A 23,844-nucleotide genomic window follows, 5' to 3' on the forward strand; every position below is an offset into this window, starting at 1 on the left:
TTCCTCCTTTTTCTCTTCATCCAAATGTTCTAGCAGGCTGACTGTGAGTCCCTGTTGAACCTGTACAGCAGAAAGTAACAGCAGTCAGCGGCCTCCACTTGACTTCATGACTTCAACGCCTCGCACAGTCACTTTCACTTTCTTCCTTCTGTCTTTTAGTCCTAAAATGTAGAACAACACCAGATCCAAATATTTGTGTCCTTCACTCACATCTTCAAATGATCCCTTCCATATCAGAGATGATACAAAGGCAACATTTGTCTTATTTCTCTTTCAGGAATCAAAAAGTACTTTTGTACTGTTGTGTAAATGTGTGTGTAAAGGTGGATGACTGCCTGCTGCAGATGAAATCTAACCATGGCTACAAATAAATGAAGCTGACGTGAAACACAGCCCTGTTTTTATTACTGTTTATAGATATTAGAATTGATGATCATCATTTGAATGATTCTTAAAAAGGCTTTAATGAATCCTTCAGTCTGAAACCAACTTGGAACAAAACACATTAGAAGATGTGGGAAAGAACCACAGTGTGCACATATTTAAACACACAACAGAACCACAGTGTGCACATATTTAAACACACAACAGAACCACAGTGTGCACATATTTAAACACACAACAGAACCACATGTGTTTGTTTCAAATAAGATTTTTACTCTAAATGTTGTTAAATATGATTTTGTTTTTTTAACTGCTTTGAGTGCAATTTATGAACTTCTAAAATATTTAACCATATTATTTATTTTTAGATTTTTCTATTTATTTGTAGTTTCGTTATATTTAGTTTGTATATTTAGTGTTTTCATCACAGCTGTTAAACCACAGATAACAGTGTGTGTTAGTAAATTCACAGCAACATGAATGTTTCTGAGTGTTTGTGCATCATGTGACCCAGATTTTTGGATCTGCTGTCAGATTGAAATGAAGACGATGAAACCACAGCAGCTTCAGCTGAGCTGTCAATCAGCAGCAGCAGTCTTATCTGTGGGCCGCAGGGGCTGATGGGAGCTTTGAGGACCTGTTAGAAACCACGTGGCCCTCGTCTGATCTCACAGCTCGTCCTTGTTTGGCCTCAGCTGCATCAGAGCGCCACTTCTCCCCAGGTTCACCAGAGGAAACACCACTGCACAAAATGCTTTTCCTCCCAGCTGCTGCTCTGTGCTGTCTGTGTTCAGGTGAGTGTTTCCAGCCAATCAGGAGCCAACAAAGTCAACCTGTAACAAACACTGTCACACTAACCTTCATCTATCTGTCTGTGTCTCTACAGCACTGGTTACCATGGCAGCAGAACAGCTGATTCAGGACGATTTAACATTGACCAGGAGAGTTGGAGAAAGTGCCTCCTTCAGCTGTGGAGGGACTGAACAGTGTAGCAGCAGCTATCTGCTCTGGTACCAGAAGAAAGAAAATGAAACTTTCAAAGTGATACTTGATATTGATAGAACAAATGGTGTCATAGACAAAACATATGATCATCCTCAGAAAGATGATTTTTCAGCTGAGAATAAACAGAATGGCTGTGAGTTGAAGATAGAGAAAGTTAAACGTGATCATTCAGCCACCTACTACTGTGCTTGTTGGAAGGAAGATCCCCACAGTGAGAAATGATCCCTGCAGCCTGAACAAAAACCAACAGATGAACAGATGTCAAACAGTGTCTGTGACAGGAAGAGAGCAGTAAACCACAGCCCAGCTTCACATGTTTCACCTCCATCTCAGAGTCACAAACATACTGAGCTCAGGGACCATTTTTATTTACTGCTGTCAGAAATTCAATTCGATTTATTTCTGTTTAAACAGATTTTTCATCCTGTTTTAAGACAGAAACAAGAGGAACAGATGACATCAAACTTCCAAATGTAAACAAATGTATCCTCAGTCCCACAAAAACATTTATTCAAAGTGAAAGAAAAACAGATTGTGTCAAACTGAGTCAAAGTCCATCCCTCATTCACAGTCTTAATGTTCTCTTCATGAAAACTCTTCCAGCAGCACTTGTTGTTTAACACCTTTCAGTACATTTAACCAGACACTTGGACTGATGTCAGGTCAGGATCTTGTCCTTCTAGCAGCGGCTCATTAGGACGCTGATGTTGTTGGACAGGTTTCCATCAGTTTCCTGTGGATGTTTATAGAGGATGAATCAGTCACGGTGCCTCATCTTTCTGTCACCTTCTTTTCTCTCTGATAGAAAAAAACTGATTTTGTATCTGAATATGTCAAATCTGGAATCACAGGACAAGATTTCTGCTCTCTGTTTGTGTTTGCTGACCAATCACATTTGAGCAGCTTTGGCTGCTTAATTTCATTTCCAGCATCGCTGCTGAAGAAGAATCAGAGTCTGACTGGATCAAACACACAGATTTAACAGCAGAAAAAGTGATTCCATGTAAAACACTCTCGTTCACCAGTTTTAACTCTCATAACTTCACATTTCCTCAAATTGAATCTTAGTCATTTAATCACAGGAAGTTTCTGGGATTTTGTTCCAGACTGTATATTTATTTATAGATTTTTCTCTACTGACTTTGTTTGAAATATTCAGGTTTAAAATCAGTCTGATGTATTCTTAATGAGTCTTGTTCACAAAGTTACATGTGCAGTACTCTGTACATCTTCCATCCTTAGAGATCAATAATATATGTTGACCAATACTCAGCAGACTGAACCAGGACTGGAAACTTGCTCATCATCTCATCTTTGAGGTCTCCATTTAAAAAGCAGCAATGACTCAAAGGTAAATATTATACTGGATAATGTGTTAGTATATAAGACTTTGTCTTTTTTAACAAACAGCTCATCTATCAGCTGTCAGCAGAACTGTAGAACTTCAGATCCTGAAGTGTGTGAGGACAGAGAAGAGTCAGCTTTACTTCAGGTTTGATGGATAAACTTTCACAGTTTGTGATGATTCTGCTCTCTTTGTGATTTTAGCAGTGTTGGGTGTAACGCGTTATTTAGTAATTCATCTACAGAAGTGCAACTTCAAAGTGTTCTGCAATGTGGACAAAAGCAAACCGTTCTTCTGTTGCTTCAGAGATGGTAGATCATTTTTTCAAGAAAAAACTCATAGTACCTGTTTCAACACGATGGAATTCATTTCACGACGCTCTGTCCAGGATCACTGACATTCCCCTCGCTGAATTAAATACTGTCTGCACTCAGTTTGGAATCAAATGCTTCACTGATCGGGAGTATCTGTTCCTAAAGGAGTATTGTATCATGTTGAAGCCACTCACTGTTGCACTAGACATATTGCAAGGAGAAGAGAACTGCCATTTTGGAATCCTTCTTCTAACTCTGGAGATTCTAATGTCCAGGACGCTGGCACTGCAGGATGAGCTTAAGCTGACAGCATCCCTCCCTGATATCATTGTTATGGTAATCTATATATAGCCTTACCCTAAAATAATTTTTTGTTTTATTTATCATGCTCTTATGTGAAGTGTCTGATGTATTTTTTTCTCATAGGCGATGAAGGTGCGCTTTTCCTCAATGATGGACAATAAAGAAGCTCTCCTGGCTGCAGTCACTTTGCCTAAATTTAAGTTATGCTGGATCAGAGAAGAAGAGAAAAAAGACATGGTTAGGGCAATGCTTACTACAGAGTGCCGTGGGTTGTCTCTTGAAGACCAACAACCTGCTCAAGATCACAAGAACCCTGCTAACTCCACTGATGACTTTTTTTCATTTGAGGAGGACGACTGTACCTACTCTGCTGAAACAGAGGTGATGGAATATTTGAAATCTGCTGCGTCTGAGCTGGGTGTTCTTAGCCAGTTTCCCAGGATTAAGGCCATTTCACTGAGGTACAACACAGCCACACCATCAAGCGCACCAGTCGAAAGGCTTTTTAGCCTCGGCAATCTTGTGCTTACACCCAGAAGGAACAGACTGTCAAGTGAACGCTTTGAGAGACTTACATTAATGAGATACAACAACTTTTTCAAAAACAACACAGCTGAGTAGTACAAAAAATGTTTTGGAAAACATGAGTGCATACAGCATGCAGGAAATATGGTGCTCATTGGTTTGAGGAAGTTTCAGAGGAATTCTGTTTGTTCAGAGTTAACTTCACTTTGTTGAATCACATGACATGATTACATACATTATGTATGAATATGTTACTCATTGCTTTGAAAATGTAAAAATTTTAATGTTTACTGCGTGAAATATGTCATGTATAACATTTCTTAAGTTGAGCTTTTTTGTTATTCAGATATGTTGCAGAAAAATATATTTGTTATTCTGGAAGAGAGATACTCCCATACAGCTTATGACAAAATTTGATCCGATTTGATTGATGACCCTAATCATGACCTTTTGACCTCCCCCCTCCCCCCCGGAAGTGTGTAATTTGATCCCCTAAGCGTGACGAATTGCATCCGGAGAAGGGAGGGGGAAACCCCCGGAAGCGCGCCACCTGTTGCGCCACCTGTTGTTGGAAAAAAAAAGAGACCACGTTCGTTGCGCACAACGCGAAAGGGTTTGACAGCTATTTAATTCTAAGTCACCTGGTGGGAGAGGGCATGACGCCCTCGCTCATCATGCAAGGCAGTAAAATTATATGTTTCACAGAATCCGATTTCCTTCTCAAATTCATAGACTCGCTTTCTTTTCTCACCATGCGTCTCAGCGCTATGCCCAAAGCTTTAGGCTTCGAGGACAAATCCAAGGGATTTTTTCCTCACAAATTCAGCTCGCGGGACCGTTTAAAATACGTGGGTCCGTACCCACCTCCTTCGGATTACGGGGTAGAACGCATGTCCCTCTCCGAACGGGAGGAGTTTTTGCGTTGGCACGGCGAGGCCTCCCGTGGGGTGTTTAACTTTGAAAAAGAGTCCCTGTATTACTGCCGAAACGATGTTAATATCCTGAGGGAGGCGTGCGTAAAGTTCAGAGACGGGTTTATAGGCGAAACTAAAGTCGACCCTTTCAGCTGTGTCACTATAGCTTCAGCCTGCATGAAAGTGTTTCTCACCAATTTCCTGCCAGAAAACACTCTGGCCATCCCCTCGCCCGACAACTACGGGCGCAGGTTCAAAGCCTATTCGCACGCGTCCATTCAGTGGCTGGAGTGGGTAGCTCGCTCTCAGAAAATTCCCATTCAACACGCTCTCACAACCGGAGGGGAGAAAAAAATAGGCCCGTACTTTGTCGACGGATACGCGCTGATTAACGGGGAAAAGTGGGTGTGGGAATTTCTGGGATGCTTTTATCACGGCTGTCCAAAATGCTACAGACCCGAGGAAATCTGCCCTTTGACCCGCGCTCCTTACGGGGACCTGCACGCCTCTGCCGAGGCGAGGCTCCGGGAGCTGAGAAACGTTTACAGAGTCCGCACGGTCACGCTGTGGGAGCACGAATGGAACGAGATGAAAAAATCGAACGAGGAGGTTAAAAATTTTATGCGGAGCTACGAAGCCCCGGAACCTCTGTTTCCTCACTCGGGGCTTTACGGAGGGCGCACTTCGGCCTTGAGGCTGCGTTACAGCGCCTCGCCAGGAGAAAATGTGTATTACGTAGACGTCACATCCCTGTACCCTTACGTCAACGCCAAGCGCGCTTACCCTCTGCATCACCCCCAAATCATCAGAGAGAATTTTGCAGACCCTCGCAGTTATTTCGGGCTGATCAGAGCCACCGTTTACCCGCCGCGCGGGCTCTATTTCCCCGTTCTACCGTACAAAACCCCCGGAGGTAAATTAATATTCTCCCTCTGTCGCACCTGCGCCGAGACTAATCATCAAAGCGGCCCGTGCCTTCACGACGACGAGGCCAGAGCTCTCACAGGGGTCTGGGTCACCGTCGAGTTTAACAAAGCCTTAGAATTGGGTTACAGAGTGGCAAAAATCACAGAGGTCTGGCACTTTGGTAGCCGCAGCAGCGACATCTTTGCCGGTTATATTAACACTTTTCTCAAAGGCAAACAGGAAGCCTCCGGCTATCCTCTGGAAGCTCGCGACGAGGATGAGAGGAGCAAATACGTGGAAGAGTACCACAGGCATCAGGGCATACGTTTAGACCCGTCAAAAATAGAAGTGAATCCGGCCAAAAGACAGGTATCAAAATTGTGTCTCAACAGTTTCTGGGGAAAGTTTGCTCAGAGAACCAACCTGACTCAGACCACTCTGGTCAGAAAGCCCAGTCAGTTTTTTAACTACGTCTTTTCAGGCCAGTACGACTTTAAACACGTCTCTTTTTTAAAGACCAAAAAACAGGAAGTGGCTTTAATTCAGTGGAGCTATAACGAGCGGTGCGTGATACCTCCCGGCGCGACCAATAACGTTTTCATCGCCGCTTTCACCACAGCCTACGCCCGACTAAAACTCTACGAGTATTTAGGAAAATTGCAGCGCAGCGTTCTGTACACCGACACCGACTCTCTGATCTACGTAGTGAAAGAGGGGGAGGAACCTTTAGAGCTGGGCAACTATCTAGGGGATCTCACGGACGAATTAGACGGGGACACCATCCAGGAATTTGTCTCCGCGGGTCCAAAGAGTTACGCCTACCGGACCAGAAACAAAAAGAAACTGGTGATAAAGATGAAAGGTATAACGCAGACGAGAGAATGTTGCCAGCGGGTCAATTTTGACAGTATGAGCGGGTTGGTGGAAAGTTACCTTTCTGGTATGAAGGAGGCGGAGCTCGAGACCCCTCAGCACGGTATTCAGAGGGATAAGAGAGGCTTTGTGCTCAAAAACAGAACATTTCAGAAAAAGTTTCGCGTGGTTTACGACAAGAGACGTCTCTTTCCAGACGGCACAACTCTGCCTTTCGGGTACTAGTGTGTTTTTTTTGTTTTGTTTTTGTTTTCTTCTAAAAATGGAGGAAACTGATTTTGATCACAGACTGAAAGTGCCTTTTTCCTGTCTCGTTGTGGGGCCTAGCGGGTGTGGGAAAACTCATTTTGTAAAGTGTGTTTTGGAAAACTGCGAACGCGTCATGGATACTGTGCCCGCAAATATTGTGTGGATTTATACTTCTTTTCAACCCATGTACGAGGAGCTTTCAAAGACCAATAAAAACATTAAATTTGTCGAGGGGCTGCCTGATTCTTTCGAAGATTTCCGAGACGTTCTGGTGGTGCTGGATGACGTCATCTTTCAGGCCTCGGATCACCAGGAAGTGGTTAAAATTTTCACTCAATACCGCCACCATAAAAACGTCTCGGTCATGATGCTGACCCAGAACGTTTTCCATCAGGGTAAATACAGCCGCACCATCAGTTTAAACTCCAATTATATGGTGTTGTTTAAAAACCCCAGAGACAAGCTGCAGATTGAGATTTTGGCCCGTCAGATTTTCCCTTCGCAAAAAACATTTTTCTCAGACAGTTTCAAAGACGCCACCGAGGAGCCCCACGGGTATTTAATCCTCGATCTCACTCCCTCGTGCCCAGAACGCTACAGAGTGCGCGCCGGTCTGCTTCCGGGACAGTACCCCGTCATTTACCTGCCCAAACCCAAGTAGCTATGTCTCAGCGTATAAAAAGAAACGCGGTCTTACTGCAAGCTCTGTACCACGCGTCGCCGCAGAAACGCAAAGACATTCTCGCTCACAGCTCCCCGGATTTCCTCCAGGCGTTGTGCGAGATAGCTTTAAACCTTTTAAAGGAGAACATACCTCTTTCCGCTTCTCAATACCAAAAACTGAAACGCCAGAAAAAGATCATCAGGCTGCTGGCCGACAAGGAAACGAGCTTAAACCGTAAACGTCAAGTTTTAAAGAAACAAACGGGTGGGTTTCTTTTCCCTCTGCTGTCAGCCGCCGTGCCCATTCTGGGGAACCTGCTGGGAGGAATATTTCAGAAACGCTGAGATGTTTAAAAAAATGATTCTCGTTCCCTCTCACGAGTTGAAAAAACTGACCCGACCCACCGAGCCAACCGTCAGAGAAACTGCCAAAGACGATTTGGACGAAAGGATGAAGGCTATACTGGAGGATCCGCGGCTAAATTCGTACGGAAAAGTCAAAAGATACGAGTCTCTGCTGCGGAGATATCTCACACTCTCTAAACAGAGTCGGGATGAGGAGAGTCGGGTGACTTTCCACCTCCCGCCCGAGGAGCAGCAGCAGCAGCAGGTGCAGCAGCAGGTGCAGCAACAAGTGCAGGAGCAGGTGCAGCAGCCCAGGGAGGATGAGGATGAAATGGTGGAAGAAGTATTAAAATCCTTACCCCCTCGAGACCGCAAAAACGCCCGCTACATTATGCAGAAATTAGCGGAGGGGGGAGGAGGATGGACAAAGAGGGGAGAATTTGTTTACAAGGGGGATGCGGTGCGGGGTTCGCACATGATCGATCTATTTAAAAATCTCTCCCTCTCTTTTAAAAGTAAAAACCAAACGCGACCGAAAGGATGGAACGCGTTTTTAACTACTTTGGTCGAATCAAACATCCCCTCATCCTCCATACATAACCGTCGAGCTCGCGACCAGTACGCGCGTCTTAAATCTGTGGAGGAGGAGGAGGGAGGACAGACACCTGCGCGAAGGGGGAGAAAACCCTCTCGGGTCAAAAAGATGCTTTCCCCGACCTGGACCTCTATGTAAAAAAAAACAAAAAAAAACGTTTTTTTGTTTTTGTTTTTTACAAATGAAATAAAAACGCTGCAACAAACTTTTTTTTTTTGATTACGTTTCTTTATTCAATACACGCATCTTTAAACTTTTGTAAGGAGCACGCCCCGTGATGACCTCTGCGAGAGCAAGCGGGGCAGCGTCCTTTCAGAAAGTCAGACACCATGTCATCATTTTTAAACACATCGTTATAGTACAGAGAAAGTATTTTGCCGACGGATAACCCCTGAGCCTTGTGACATAGATAAAAAATGCAATGTTGCCCACAGCGCCTGTATAGAAAATCCTGAGGATCTTTGGAGAGACCCTGAACTTCCTCAGTTGTCGTAGGTGATACAGGCGCTGCCTAGCCTTTTTGGTCTGGACCTGAATGTGGGCAGCCCATGTCAGGTCTGAGGAGATGTGGACACCAAGATATTTGAAGGACTGCACCCTCTCCACTGGAGCTCCATTGACGATAATGGGCTTGTAGTCTCTGTGCTGACCCCTTCTGAAGTCCACCACCAGCTCCTTGGTCTTGCTGACGTTCAGTTGGAGGTGGTTGTCCTGGCACCACGGTGCCAGATTCTTCACTTCATCCATGTAGGCCGCCTCATCGTTGTTGGAGATGGCACCCAACACCACTGTGTCGTCAGCAAACTTCACAATGGTGTTGGAGCCATGGGTGGCCACACAGTCTGAAGTGTAGAGGGAGTAGAGCAGTGGCAAGAGGACACATCCCTGAGGTGCTCCTGTGTTGATGGTGATGCTGTTGGAGAAGCACCTGCCCACCCTCACCACCTGAGTTCTGCCAGTGAGGAAGTCCAACACCCATGCACACAGACGGCTGTTAAGTCCCAGATCCCTGAGCTTTGTGAACAGTCTGCAGGGCACTATTGTGTTAAATGCTGAACTGTAATCAACAAACAGCATTCGCACATAGTTACCCTGTTTCTTGTCCACGTGGCTGAGAGTGGTGTGTAGGACGTGGGCGATGGCATCCTCTGTGGATCTGTTGGATCTGTAGGCGAACTGCAGCGGATCTGTGGTGTCTGGGATGGAGGAGGAGATGATGTTCTTCAGCAGCCTCTCAAACACCTTCATTACTACCGAGGTCAGTGCAACTGGCCGGTAATCGTTCAGGGATGAGGGTTTGCTGTTCTTGGGCACAGGGATGATGGTGGATCTTTTGAAGCATGTGGGGACCACAGACTTCGCCAGGGACTCGTTGAAGATGTAAGTGAACACACCTGCTAGCTGGTCAGCACAGCAGCGCAGCAGACGGCCGGTGATGCCGTCTGGCCCCGCCGCTTTCCTTGTGTTCACTCTCCTCAGTGCCGCTCGGACGTCATGCTCCGCGATGCTGGTCACCGGTCTCTCGCTGATGATGTCACTGTCCTCGGTAGTCAGGCGGTAGATAGCATTAGCCGCCTGGCTAACCTCGAAACGGGCGTAGAACCGATTCAGCTCGTTGGTGAATGCAGAGTCGGCGTTGATCGGCGCAGTGTCCCTGGCTTTGTAGTCCGTAATGGTGCGTAGTCCGTGCCACATACTCCGTGTGTCGCCCTGGTGGAAGCGGGACTCCACACGTTCCCGGTACCGGCGTTTGGCATCTCTCACCGCGCGCCGCATGCCGTATGAGGCCGCTTTGTAGGCGCTCATATCGCCAGTGGCGAGACCCGCGTTGTAGGAGGCGGTCCTGGCGTTTACTGCAGTGCGGATCGATCTGTCCATCCACGGTTTCTGGTTTGGGAATGTGGTGACTCTCGCAGTGGGGATAATCTCCTCCGCTAGCATATTGACGAAGCATACTGCTACTTCCGTAAACTCGTTGATGTCGACTGCGCATGCTCTGAACATGTCCCAGTCGACGTCGTTGAGTGCGTCCTGTAGCGTAGCTTCTGATTGGGCAGTCCACCGTTTTACCTCCCTCGTGGTCACGTCTTCCCTCCGTATGCTTTGTTTATACTGGGGAATGAGGAAGATGGCGTTATGGTCAGACTTCCCAAAAGCCGGGTGTGAGACAGCTTTGTAGCCCTGCTTGTATGGCGTGTAGCAGTGATCCAAAATTCGATCCCCTCTCGTTGGACACGAGACATGCTGGTAAAAGTTTGGCATGACTTGTCTGAGGTTCGCTTTGTTAAAGTCTCCTGCTACAATGAGGGCTGCGCCCGGGTCCTTGTTTTGAAGCGAGCTCAGCACATCATGTAATTCGGACAAAGCCATACCTGTGTCCGCTTGGGGTGGGATGTAGACCACCGTGGCGATGACTGAGGTGAACTCACGGGGCAGATAGAAAGGGCGGCACTTAATGCTCAGGAACTCCAGATGTGGCGAGCAGCCGCTGGAGAGAGTAGAAATGCTCCTGGCATCACACCACTTTCTGTTTACCATGAAACACACTCCTCCACCTTTGGTTTTGTTCGACTCTGCCGTTCTGTCCGCGCGGAGCACAAAGAATGAATCCGACGGAGTTACAGCCTGGTCCGGCACGGTGGGGGTCAGCCATGTCTCCGTGAAGCACAGAATGTTGCAGTCCCTCATGTCACGTTGGAAGGTGACCCTTGCTCTTAGGTCATCGAGCTTGTTCTCCATGGATTGTACATTGGCCAGTAGGATACTGGGCAGTGGTGCGCGATGCGCCTGCTGTCTCAGTCTGTTCCTAATACCAGCGCGTTTTCCCCGGCGCTTCTTTGTTCTGCGCCTCGGATGAGCAGCCCGTCCTTTGTTGTTCTCCGCGCCGCGTAGAATCTCTGGCGGCCAGGAAGGGTCAGGTTTAAAAGTGTCCAAGATTAGATGTGCAACCTTGGGGGAGCAGGTGAGTAAGTGACGGAAGTGACGGACAAGGTAAGCGACTCATGTTGTAACTGACGTCAGACGCCGGAGATTTTGGCGGAAAATTAAAGCAAATGGTAGTTTAGATTTGAACAAATTCATTTAAGCTTCAGTATTACCAAATACACTTATCAATTGTCTTATAACTAACACTATTTGTCTAAATAATCTCCAACACCCTGGAGAACAACGAGGAGAGTTTAGAGACTCTCCAAGATTACATCGATCAGTGCTTTCAGGATCTCGTGATGAAGAAGACCCCGTGTGCAGCTTCCCCGGCCAAAGCTGAGACGCCGTCGTCGAAAAGACAACGCCCGGCAGATTCCCCCGGCTCAACATCGCCAGCCGGCAAAGATATTGCCGACATATTGGAGTCAATCGACAAGCGATTGTCCAGTTTCGACGCAAGGCTGTCCTTGGTGGAGATTCTTCACCGAGAATTTAAATGCTTGCGAGAATCCCTGGAGTACAGCCAGCAGCAGGTGGAAACGCTTGCTGCTGAAAATGCCACGCTAAGGGAGTTGGTGAAATGTCTCACAGATAATGTTACCCAACTCAATAGAGAAAATAAAAAAATAAAAGAAACAGTTATCGATCTACAAGCTCGTAGCATGCGTGATAATCTGGTATTTTCTGGTATTCCAGAAGCCGCTGGAGAGGACGCGGAGACCACGGTAAAAAGCTTCATCAAAACCCACCTGAAGCTGCCGGAGGACACTGTGAAGAACATCGTCTTCGATCGGGTACATCGCCTCGGCCCCATTCGGGCTACGGCCGGGAGACCACGTCCTATCGTGGCCAAATTCGGCCACTTCAAACAAAAGCAACATGTGAAAAGCAGCGGCAGGGAATTAAAAGGAACGGACTTCAGCGTGAACGACCAGTTCCCCAAACAGATCTTGGAACGACGCAGGGTCCTCTTCCCAATCCGACGCGGCTTCATCCAGAAGGGCTCCCGCGCTGTCATCGCTGTGGACCGGCTGTACATGGACGGACAGCTCCACCGCGACCCCAACATCACTCCGTGGCTGTATTAACCTCACACCAGATAAGAATCAGCTACACCATTTCCCTATCCACTCACACTAACTTGCATTAACATCTGTTTAACTTACCAGTATCAAATCGCATCTTAAAGTGTGATTTCATAGCAGAATTAACACCGTCACTCTCCGTCAGTGATTTAATTGGAATGTTTACGTTTTGTTTTTTGTTTTTTTCTTCTCGTTTTTTTTTTTTTTTTTTTTTTCCCTCCCCTCTTTTCCCCCTCTTGGTTTTATGCTGCTCACCCCTGTCCTTGGTTTCTTTCTTTATTCCTTTCACTGCCTCGATCACCTGCTTCGACACTCATCCACAAACATCCTTTATTTCGACACATACGCACCATGCGCTCAACGGCAGCACATTTACATCAGTCAGACAGCGCACACAGTCATATAAGATACACACACACTTAAGCCAAGCCTACTCATATTAGTAACTATGCATACACAAAGTCAGACTCAGGGAGCATCTCGCCACACATTTTTTCTCTCTCTCCTTCTCTTTATTTATGAACAAGTGACGTATTCTCTCCACCTGTCTAAGCGACGCACACAGCATACATCCCTATACACAAACATCTATGGGTACACTGAGGTTCATTACATGGAATATAAATGGAGCTGGCTCCAGAGAAAAGAGGTTAAAAATATTTAACCAACTCAAAAAACTACAGGCAGATGTTGTCCTATTACAAGAGACCCACAGACCTCTTAGAGGTTCGAATGAACTTAAAACACCTGAGTTTCCTAATGTGTTCTAAGCTTGTTATAATTCTAGACAAAGGGGAGCAGCAATTTTAATACATAAAAATATTAATTTCACAGTACTCGATACAGTTATAGATCCAGAGGGCAGATTCTTAATCATTAAACTATCTATACGTGATAAAAAGCTATGTATTGCAAGTGTATATGGTCCAAATGTTGATGATCCCTCATTCTTTCACGGTTTTTTCAGTGCACTCTCTGAACACTTAGATGGCACACTTGTTCTTGGAGGCGACCTCAACCTTGGACTAAATGAAGACATGGATAGGCTCAATACAGCGGGAACTCAGCGTAATTGGCAGTCCACAAATATAATCAAACAGTATATGAGCGACTTTGGTCTTTGCGATGCATGGCGCTCCCTTCACCCCACCAGTAAGGAATATACTTTTTTCTCACATGTCCATCACTCCTACTCTCGTCTGGATTATTTTTTGGTCAGCAGCTCACTGCTGAACGACATTTCAGACACTGAGATTCACCCTATAGCTGTCAGCGATCATGGTCCTGTATCTTTAACACTAATGCACAAGAATAATACTACGCCAAGAAAAAACTGGAGATTTAATACATCACTACTTAAAGATGAAGACTTTATTAAATATTTTAAAAAAGAGTGGACTTCATATTTGAACTATAATGACACTCCCGAAACATCAGCTTCTGTTCTATGGGAAGCAGGGAAAGCTGTGATGAGAGGTAAAATAATTTCTTTCTCATCACATAAAAAGAAAAAAGAAAACAAAAATATTCAGGAATTAGAAAAAAACATCAAATCACTAGAAGAAGCCTACGCGTCCCACCAAGATCAGGAAACATTGAACAAAATACGCAAAACTAAACTAGAATTAAATGAGATAATTGATAAAAAAAACAAAATTCTTAGTACAAAGACTACGCCTACAAAATTACGAACATGGTAATAAATCCGGTCAATTTCTAGCAAACCAGCTAAAAATAAATAAAGAAAAAACAACTATATGTGCTGTTCAAGATTCATCTGGGAACACATTATATGAACCGATACAAATAAACAACATTTTCAGGGATTTCTATAACACGTTGTATTCACCACAAATAAACCCATCTAAAAAAGAAATTGATCAGTTTTTGGACAACATAACTCTTCCAAAACTATTGGACACTCAAGCAATGGCACTGGATTCACCACTGACACCAGGTGAACTCCAGGAAGCCCTGATAAGTATGCCCAATAATAAGGCTCCAGGTCCAGACGGCTTTCCTGCAGAATTCTACAAAGAATTCTGGTCGATTCTAGCACCAGTTTTCTACAGAACGTTGTTGGAAATTAAAGAAAAGGGCAGACTTCCATCAAATATGAATTCTGCAAACATTAATCTCCTGCTAAAACCAGGCAAAGACCCTGTATATCCCTCAAGCTATCGTCCAATATCCCTTATAAATGTAGACCTTAAAATAATCTGCAAAGCTCTCTCAAAGAGACTGGAGAAAATACCCCCCTCTTAATTCATCCTGACCAAACTGGTTTCACAAAAGGTCGGCACTCATCAACAAATACACGTAGATTACTTAATTTGATAGACTACTCATACAGTAAAAACCTAGAAACTACAATATTCTCTTTAGACGCAGAAAAAGCATTTGACAGAGTTAACTGGAAATTTCTATTTGCAACTTTACACAAATTTGGTTTTGGATCCTCTTTCATAAACTGGTTAAAAATATTATATAATTCCCCAACAGCTTGTGTTAGAACAAATGACCAGACATCCTCCAGCTTCTGTCTCTTGAGGGGCACCAGGCAGGGATGCCCACTCTCCCCTTCACTATTTGCAATTTTTATTGAACCACTAGCAGCAGCAATTAGACAGAATTCAGTAATTAAGGGCATAAAATGCAAGAACGTGGAACATAAAATCAGCCTTTATGCAGATGATGTGTTACTCTTTCTCCAAAATTCACAAACCAATATCTCTGTGGTGATTGAATTGATAAACTCTTTTGCAAGAATATCAGATTACTCAATTAACTGGTCAAAATCTACAGTCCTACCGATTAAATACTCCTTCCATAATTCCTCTTCTACACCACTGCAATCGGGAAATATAAAATATTTAGGTATTAATGTTTCTCCCAAGCTTGCAGATCTAACTAAATTAAACCATATCCCACTTTTAAAGAAGGTAGAAGATGATCTGGCTAGATGGAAATGTCTACCCATATCACTCATGGGAAGGGTTGCCGCTATAAAAATGATGGTCTTACCAAAAATAAATTATTTATTCTCAATGATCCCAACTAAACTGCCACAAGATTGGTTCAGATCTCTAGATTCATGTATGTCCAAATTCCTTTGGAAAAATAAACCCCCGCGTATAAGCTTAAAAACACTACAAAAGACCAAGGATAAAGGAGGACTAGAACTACCTAACTTTCAGCACTACTTCTTAGCCAACAGGCTTCAGTTTATCTCAGGATGGCTGAAACACACCCTCTTAGATGAACCTTGGCTAGATGTAGAACAAGCACTCTGCAATAATCTAGAGATCTCAGACCTACCATTTATCAGCTCAAACATCCAACGACATGAATGCTTTAAAAGCATCAACATCAGCTCTTCTCTGACAGCATGGTGGGAGTTTCTAAAATTGACGGCGTCTTCATTAATCCCATGCAAACGTACACCTATCTGGAACAACCCTGACATATTACAAAACAATAATATGATAAACTTTTCAGATTGGAGTGGTAAAGGAATCAAATATTTAGAACATATACTAGAAGGAACAGAATTTATTTCATTTGACGGACTAGTTACACAATATGGGATCAACAAGAAAAGATTTTTAGAATATCAACAAATTAAATCCATAGTAAAAAAGAAATTTAAACTGGGTCAAGTTGAACTACAAACACCACCAAGTGTGGTTCAATTTCTTACTCTTAAACCCCCCAAATTACTATCCAAAATATACAGAATGCTTTCTAAAACAGATGAATCAATATCACTTCCTATTGCAAAATGGGAAGCGGATTTATCAGTTAACTTAGACCTAAACTTCTGGTCTCAGATTTGCTTAAAAACCTTTCATCTAATTAGAAATCCCAGTCTTCAATTAATTCAATACAAAATATTACATAGAGTGCACTATACAGGTCATCGGATGTTCAAGATGGGCTTTACGTCTACCAACAACTGCTCACACTGCCAAACCAATTCACCAGACAATTATATCCACGCTCTTTGGTTCTGTCCACCAGTTCAGAAGTTTTGGCGCGAGATATGTGAAGACTTATCGAAGTGTCTGAAATGTAACATTCCAACTTCCCCCTTAGTGTGTTTGTTGGGCAGCTTAGATAATGTCACTTCAGAAAAGAATATAGCCCATATGGTTTTCACTGCCCTATGCATAGCCAAGAAAACAGTCCTCATGAAGTGGAAAAATAAAAATAATCTTAATTCTAACCAATATAGAAATTATCTATTAGATTACATTAGTCTTGATACAGCCTCTGCCACCACATCAGATCAATTGCTCTGGGCTCCTTTGATCAGCTCCATCACCTAGTGGGGGTGGGGGGTCATAGTTTGGTCCCGCCTTCACTGTTGTGATTGGTGTGGGGGTAGGGACAGGCTTAGGGCGTCGGGGGGTTCCCCGGAGGCATCTTCCTTGGGGGGCTCAACCCGGGGTAGCGGTCATGTCCGGTTAGGGGCTCTGTTGGCTCTCCGGTGACTGTTTCCTCGCGGCTGCGTGCAGCGGGGCTAGGGGAGGGTCTGTGCTGACGGACGTGGGTTACTGACCTGGTAGCCTGGCTGGCCCTGGGTGGGTCCGGGATGGGCGTGAGGTTCTGGGGGCGCTCCGTCTCTGGGCTGGGACCCGGACCGGGCCTCGGGGGCTTGGGTCCTGGTTGCTGTGTTGCCGGGGTTGTGGGCGGGTGGGTGCATGGGGGCCCAGCCCTGGAGCAGGGTGCCGCCGGTGCGTCGAGCCACCTGGGGGGCTCTTCAACTGGTGGGGGAGATTGTCACATCTTGCAGGAGCTTTCCTCTCCTCAGGAGCTCCCTCTGCAGGAGGGGGAGATACAGGAGAGGTGGAGGAAGATCTCAGCCTGGGTGTTTATTGTCTTATGTAGTCTGGAAGATGAGTGGATGGTGGGGTGGGTGCAGTTTTCTCTGTGGTGGGGTTGGGTGGACTGTCCCGGGCTCTGTGGGGCCGGGTGGCGCTGCTGCACTGGGCCCGGTCTGGATGGGCCTGGGCCCCCTTTCCCTGGCGGGTCGCGGAGTATGGGGGTGCCTACTGGGGTCAGCGGGGGAGCTGGCCCCAGGGAGGGGTCACTTGCCCCTCCCTTCCTTCCCTCCCAATCTCCAGCTGCCTCCCTCTTCCCGCTCCACCACAACCACCCACACATGCAGGGCCTTGGAGTAGGGGTATGTCACCAGGGTGCAGAGGAGGCTACCCCCCCCCCCCCCCTCTGTCCCCTTCTGGCTGCCTCTGCCTCAATTTTATCCCACAACTTAGACATTCACATTACTCACACTCTCATTACACATACATATAGGATCTTGGGGGTGGGCACGATACACGGAGTCCAAAGTACCATCAGGGTGTACACCCCACCCCTGGCATCGTTGCCCACCTCTCAATTTTAAATACACGTAGACATTGAGGGCTAGCAGGAGGGACCATGCGCTTACCTGCTGCTCTCTGGCAGGTAGCTCCATGCCCTCCTGGGTTTTAAATGCACCTTAGAACACACATGCATCAACATTACAATGAGCGGGTGGAGGGAGGTTTGGAGTCTTCTCTCACCCCCGTTCTCTGCGACCTGCTGGAGCAGGGGGGCTAGGACTAGGAGGAGGAGTTGGCCGTCCGACTGCGGTCTGGAGTGTGGAGCCTTCCTGCTGCTGCGGAGTCGGGGCGGTCTGCCTCCCCCCACCGCAGGGAAAAGGGAAACACCACCTGGGTCTGGGTGCAGTTCCCCCCTCCAGGGGCGGGGGCACCTAGACCCGGTTTGTAGAGTACGCTTGGGGAGTGTGATCGTGTGTACAACGTCTCTTTATGTCTGTCTCCACGTTGGTTGAGTGTGGAGTAAGTGCATTTGAGAGCATGAGGGTGGGAATGGATGTTTGTGTCTGTGTGTGCCTGTATGTCTGTGTCTATATGTCAGGTTGGGTGTCAGGCGCCACCTCTCTGGGGACATCTCAGGCCCTCCAAGGTTTGGAGGCCTATCTCCCCCTACCACCACTTCCCCTGCCAGTGGCGGACCCCCTCAGACATCGGTGCGTTGGTGGTTCTTTGTGTCCGGGGATGGGCGTCCAGGTACACACCGGCTCACTCCTTGGCGGCCGCTTATCGGGGCCTGGAGCCTGGGGCTCGCTCGGGCCACTTCGGAGGTGGGGTGCCCCCGGCCTCTCGGCCTGGGGCTCGGTCACTCAGGCGCAGCTGGCTGCCGGCGGAGCTCACGGGCGCGTCACTGCAACTCCCCCTGGCTTCTGCTCCGCGGCTGCTGAGTGAGCCCTCATCTGGGACTCTCCTCAGCTCTTTCCAGGACAGTGGCGCGGCTGCCCCTCTGTTGGTCTTCCTTGGTCTCTTGTGTTCTGGGGGCCTCTGGATGTCTGGAGTTTTGATCTCCTCCACACCTGCTTCACGCCCTGGAGGACGGGGCTGTGGCCCCCCCACACCCTCTAGCAGATTATTACATGAAGGAACCTTTTAAAAAAACAAAAAACAAGCGCGTCCATGCTCACAGGTGTACACACGGGTGATCACACCCACAAACTACACCCTTTTTGGCTCCTACCTCAAAGCACACTGTGTTCTGTTGATCTTATGTGCTGCACAATAATGTTTAATATTTAGTATTTACTGTCATATTCCCATATATCATTGTGATGTTGTTTATTCTATTACTCTTGTTCTCTTCTGCTTGCTTTCTTTTTTCTTTCTCAGCAGGTGATCCAGGTGATTGATAGATGCATTTTTTTTTCTCTGCCCGTTCTGTTGGTTTTTGTCTTTTGCCCTTCTCCCCCGTCCCTCTTCTCAGCTGTTTCTCTTTCCCTCTTTCTTTCTCCCCTTCTTTCCCCCAGTCAAGTCTGTCCCGTATTCACTAAGTGAAAATAAAATAAACAATAAAAGGTGAATCAAATGGACCATTACGGCAAGGCTGGGATGGTCAGTTTGGTAAAGTAAATCCGTTGGGCATCTTTCTTTGCCTTTAGACAACAATTCTGATGCAAAAGAGCCAAACGGGACAGGCCAAAAAAAAAAAAAAAAAAAAAAAAAAAAAAAGATGTGCAACCTTGGCACCGATGTTTACAAGTGATCCGCTGTCGTATACTATAAGACTAGAGGATTTTGGGATGTAAACCAGAGCAAAAAATAAGTAAAAAACAAGAAAAGTGGATAGTCGGAGCGGAGCGGTCAGGAAGGTGTCTGGACGTGGCCGCGCCATCTTGGAACTCTGAATCTCATCTCCAGCCTCAAATTCCCGTTGGAGACGGGAGACAGGGCGTCCGCATCCTCGCTGGGCTCCAGATTAAAGGCAAACAGGGCGTACCCCTCGTTAAATTCCCGGCGGTCGATGTTCAGAGGCAAATCTTTGAGGTGTCTCCCCGTGGCGGAAAACATGTGGTAAAACTCCCTGACCGAATTTCCGCAGTCAAACTGTGGCTGGAAAGCTTTGGCAGGCACCTGCCTGCCGTCCTGACACAGCGCCAGATACTCCACGTCGTTGTGTCTAAAGTTGAAAGGCGACAGATCCCTCCTCCCGGTGAAGGCGTCGTGATGAACCATGCCCAGGACCACATATTTGGGCATGGCTCCCAGAAAGAGATTCTCTTGGTTGCAGATCCTGGAATTTTCAGGGATGGAGTAGGTTTTCACAGAAACGCGCGAAAGAGGATAGAGGGCGTTTCCTTTCATCAGGGCCGCGGCGTGGCCCAGCCTGACGGCGGGGGAAACCGAGACCTTTTTAACGAACAGAGAGGCCGAAGTTATTTTCAGGGCAAACTGCGAATCCCGAGTTCCCATCAGAATGAAGGCGTCGCTGTTGCGTATCAATTTAATTCTCAAATCCACAGAGTTCAGCAGGAGCCTCTCGCAGAAGAAAATATCTGCGTGGAGGGGACCCAGCAGGTCCACTTCTCGCGACTCAGCCGTGAAAACGGCTCTCTGTTTTACCCCTTTGTTCGGCCCGTTGTTTATAACTATAGAATCCATGGCTCCGGCCGTGTCTTTGTAAAACAGGCCGGCGCTGAATTGACTCTTTAGAGTGTCTTCTGAAAAGTTGAGCAGCGTCTCGATAATGGCCCTGTAAGGATGGGTGGCGCTGGACTGTGAAATCAAACGATCCCCCAGAATAACGTCGCACTGACTGAAAATTGTATTGAGGGGGTAATTGATGAGCGCTACCCCGGCGTCGAGCGGGATGTCACTCCCGTCCCTCTCCGTAATTTTCACCCTCAGATGGAGCATGGTGTCGTTCAGATCGAGATACTTTTCCCCGTCTCCGGGAATGAAAAATTCAATGGGTGAGTTGTCGTTCAACGCAGAGAGGGGCTGACATTCTTGATATTTTTTATCCTCTATGGACAGCTGGGTCATGGGAGCCGAAAATAGATCCAGTTCGGCCAGGGTGCATTCGGTAGATTTCTTGTGTAAGAGAGACATTATTTTTATTTTTTTTTTTTTTTTCTTCTAAAATATGTCTGAGCTCCGCTGGGGGTTCCTTCTCTTTCCGCCGCCGGTCTTGACTGATTTAGTTTTTACTCCGGCGCTTTTATTTTTAACCCGCTCGCCTGGAGGACGTTTCCTCTTCCTGCGGGAGAGGACCATCATGCCCCCCGCCCCCTCCTGGCGGGGCTCGGCCAGCTTACCCATCACTCTTTTCACAGCGTCTGTAGCGATGTTGGTGGCGGCCGATTTCAGGTGAGGTTTAGCTACGGCGAACCCCGTTTTGAAGAGAGGAGACACGAAACGAAACAGCCTGGAGAAGATGGACCCTATCCCTCTGCCGTACATCACGGGGGCTCCGTAAAAACCCGGAAGGGATCCGCCCACCTGCCCCTCGTAATACCTCACAAAACGGTGAGGATCGTGTGGGAGACGCGCCGCCATTCTCTAGCCGGTTTAAAGTGCAGCTTGACTATCGTTTTCCCGTGAACAAAATCCACGAATCTGTCGCGGTCCGTGCTGCTTTTCCAAGGGTCGATAGTAACCGGAAGTGTCAGGTAATATTGTGCCCTCGTCCGCAGAACTTTCCTCCTCCTCCGCAGGGTGGCGCAGGGCTGTAGAGGCCATACTTCTCTCTGCTTTTGAGCTAAAAAAAAAAAAAAGGTTTGAAGGAATGAGACGGCGGTCTTCTTTTTAAATAACAGAAGAGGGCGTGGTCTGGAAGTGGGTTGATCTTAAAGGGTGCGGGTAGGTGTGGCAGCTATTTTCAAAAACCGTAGAGTTGGCCACTGCGTTTTTAGCAGCTGTAACTTTGGAAAAGAACGCTAATTCCCATCTGTTGGGCTTGAAATTCTCCATGAAAATGGCATCTTCCAGCCCTTCTGCTCAATCAACCATCAGAGTGACAGAACTTGGTACATACACTCAACAAAAATATAAACGCAACACCTTTGTTACTGCTCCCATTCCCCATGGGATGGACGTAGAGACCTAAAATTCATTCCAGATACACAATATAACCATCCCTCCCAAACAGTGGTCACAAATCAGTCCAAATGTGTGGTAGTGGGCACATCTGCTATATTGAGATAATCCATCCCACCTCACAGGTGTGCCACATCAGGATGCTGATCTGACATCATGAGTAGTGCACAGTAAGTAAGTAAAATTTTATTTATATAGCACATTTCTAGATAGAGATCACAAAGTGCTTTACAAGATATAACAGATTAAAAAGACAAAATACAAACAAAGTTAGCAAAAGGCAGTTTTAAAAAGATGTGTTTTTAGCTGTTTTTTAAAAGTAATCAATGAATCAGCGGATCGTAAGTCCTGAGGAAGGGAATTCCACAGTCTGGCGGCCACAGTAGCAAAAGCTCTATCACCCCTAGTTTTCAGTCTCGTATACTGAATGACAAGTAGGCCCTGACTACTCGACCTCAGAGACCTACTAGGGGCATAGGGCTGTAAAAGTTCAATGATATATGGTGTACCTCAGACTGCCCACAACAAAAGGCCACCCTGGAATGTGCAGTTTTTTGCGCTATTGGGGGTCTGGGGACCCAGAACCGGTCAGTATTTGGTGTGACCACCATTTGCCTCATGCAGTGCAACACATCGTCGCATGGAGTCTATCAGATTGTCAATTGTGGCCTGTGGAATGTTGGTCCACTCCACTTCAATGGCTGTGCGAGGTTGTTGGATATTCGTGGGAACTGGTACACGCTGTCGTATACGCCGGTCAAGCACATCCCGAACATGCTCAATGGGTGACATGTCCGGTGAGTATGCTGGCCATGCAAGAACTGGGACATTCTCAGCTGCCATCTGCCCTGAACAATGTGAACCATGATTCATCCGTGAAGCGCACACCTCTCCAACGTGCCAGACGCCATCGAATGTGAGCATTTGCCCACACAAGTCTGTTACGGCGACGAGCTGGAGTCAGGTCAAGACCCCGATGAGGACGACGGGCATGCAGTTGAGCGTCCCTGAGACGGTTTCTGACAGTTTGTGCAGAAATTGTTTGGTTGTGCAAACCAATTGTTCCAGCAGCTGTCTGGGTGGCTGGTCTCAGACGATCTTGGAGGTGAACCTGCTGGATGTGGAGGTCCTGGGCTGGTGTGGTTACACGAGGTCTGCGGTTGTGAGGCCGGTTGGATGTGCTGCCATATTCTCTGAAACGCCTGTGGAGACGGCTTATGGTTGAGAAATGAACATTCAATGCACGGGCGACAGATCTGGTTGACATTCCTGCTGTCAGCATGCCAATTGCACGCTCCCTCATTGCTTGTGGCATCTGTGGCATTTTGCTGTGAGACAAAACTGCACATTCCAGGGTGGCCTTTTGTTGTGGGCAGTCTGAGGTACACCTGTGCACTACTCATGATGTCAGATCAGCATCCTGATGTGGCACACCTGTGAGGTGGGATGGATTATCTCAATATAGCAGATGTGCCCACTACCACACATTTGGACTGATTTGTGACCACTGTTTGGGAGGGATGGTTATATTGTGTATCTGGAATGAATTTTAGGTCTCTACGTCCATCCCATGGGGAATGGGAGCAGTAACAAAGGTGTTGCGTTTATATTTTTGTTGAGTGTATTTGGTACTTGGTACCAGGGATACTGAGCAATCTTTAGTCTCTGAAGATTGTGAGATTCATAATGTTCCCGATGATGCTGACATCGTGCTTTAAATGTAGTTCTCCTGTGCTGACTGAAACGTGCATGTTTACAGCAGTTAACGTGCAAGAAACTAGTCTTGCACAGTGGGATAATGGAGTGACAGGGTTCATCACAGTTGAAAACAGCTGTCCGTGTGCACAGGCCATCCTGAGATCCTAAAAAGATTTTCAGATTTTCAGAAGAAAGAACACGTTGCTCTTAGCAATACTGTCTAGAACATTTCTTGCTCCACCTCTTCTTCAACCCTGTCTGTTCCCTGCACGACTCCAGCCAGACATACAAAAAACCAC

At 46.6% G+C, this 23,844-nt stretch overlaps 1 protein-coding gene across 1 annotated transcript in view; it reads left to right on the forward strand.

Moving 5' to 3' along the window:
- Positions 1 to 953: 953 nt before the first annotated feature.
- Positions 954 to 23,844, forward strand: part of LOC112429900 (immunoglobulin lambda-1 light chain) — a 39,397-nt gene continuing 16,506 nt past the window's right edge. Inside the window, exons 1-2 of the mRNA XM_076876707.1 lie at positions 954 to 1,178; positions 1,271 to 1,600. Of these exons, the coding sequence (XP_076732822.1) occupies positions 1,136 to 1,178; positions 1,271 to 1,600 (373 nt within the window). The 5' untranslated portion in view covers positions 954 to 1,135. The remainder of the gene's footprint in view (positions 1,179 to 1,270; positions 1,601 to 23,844) is intronic.

The sequence above is a fragment of the Maylandia zebra genome, linkage group LG18, assembly GCF_041146795.1.
Source record: "Maylandia zebra isolate NMK-2024a linkage group LG18, Mzebra_GT3a, whole genome shotgun sequence".
Lineage (NCBI taxonomy): Eukaryota > Metazoa > Chordata > Actinopteri > Cichliformes > Cichlidae > Maylandia > Maylandia zebra.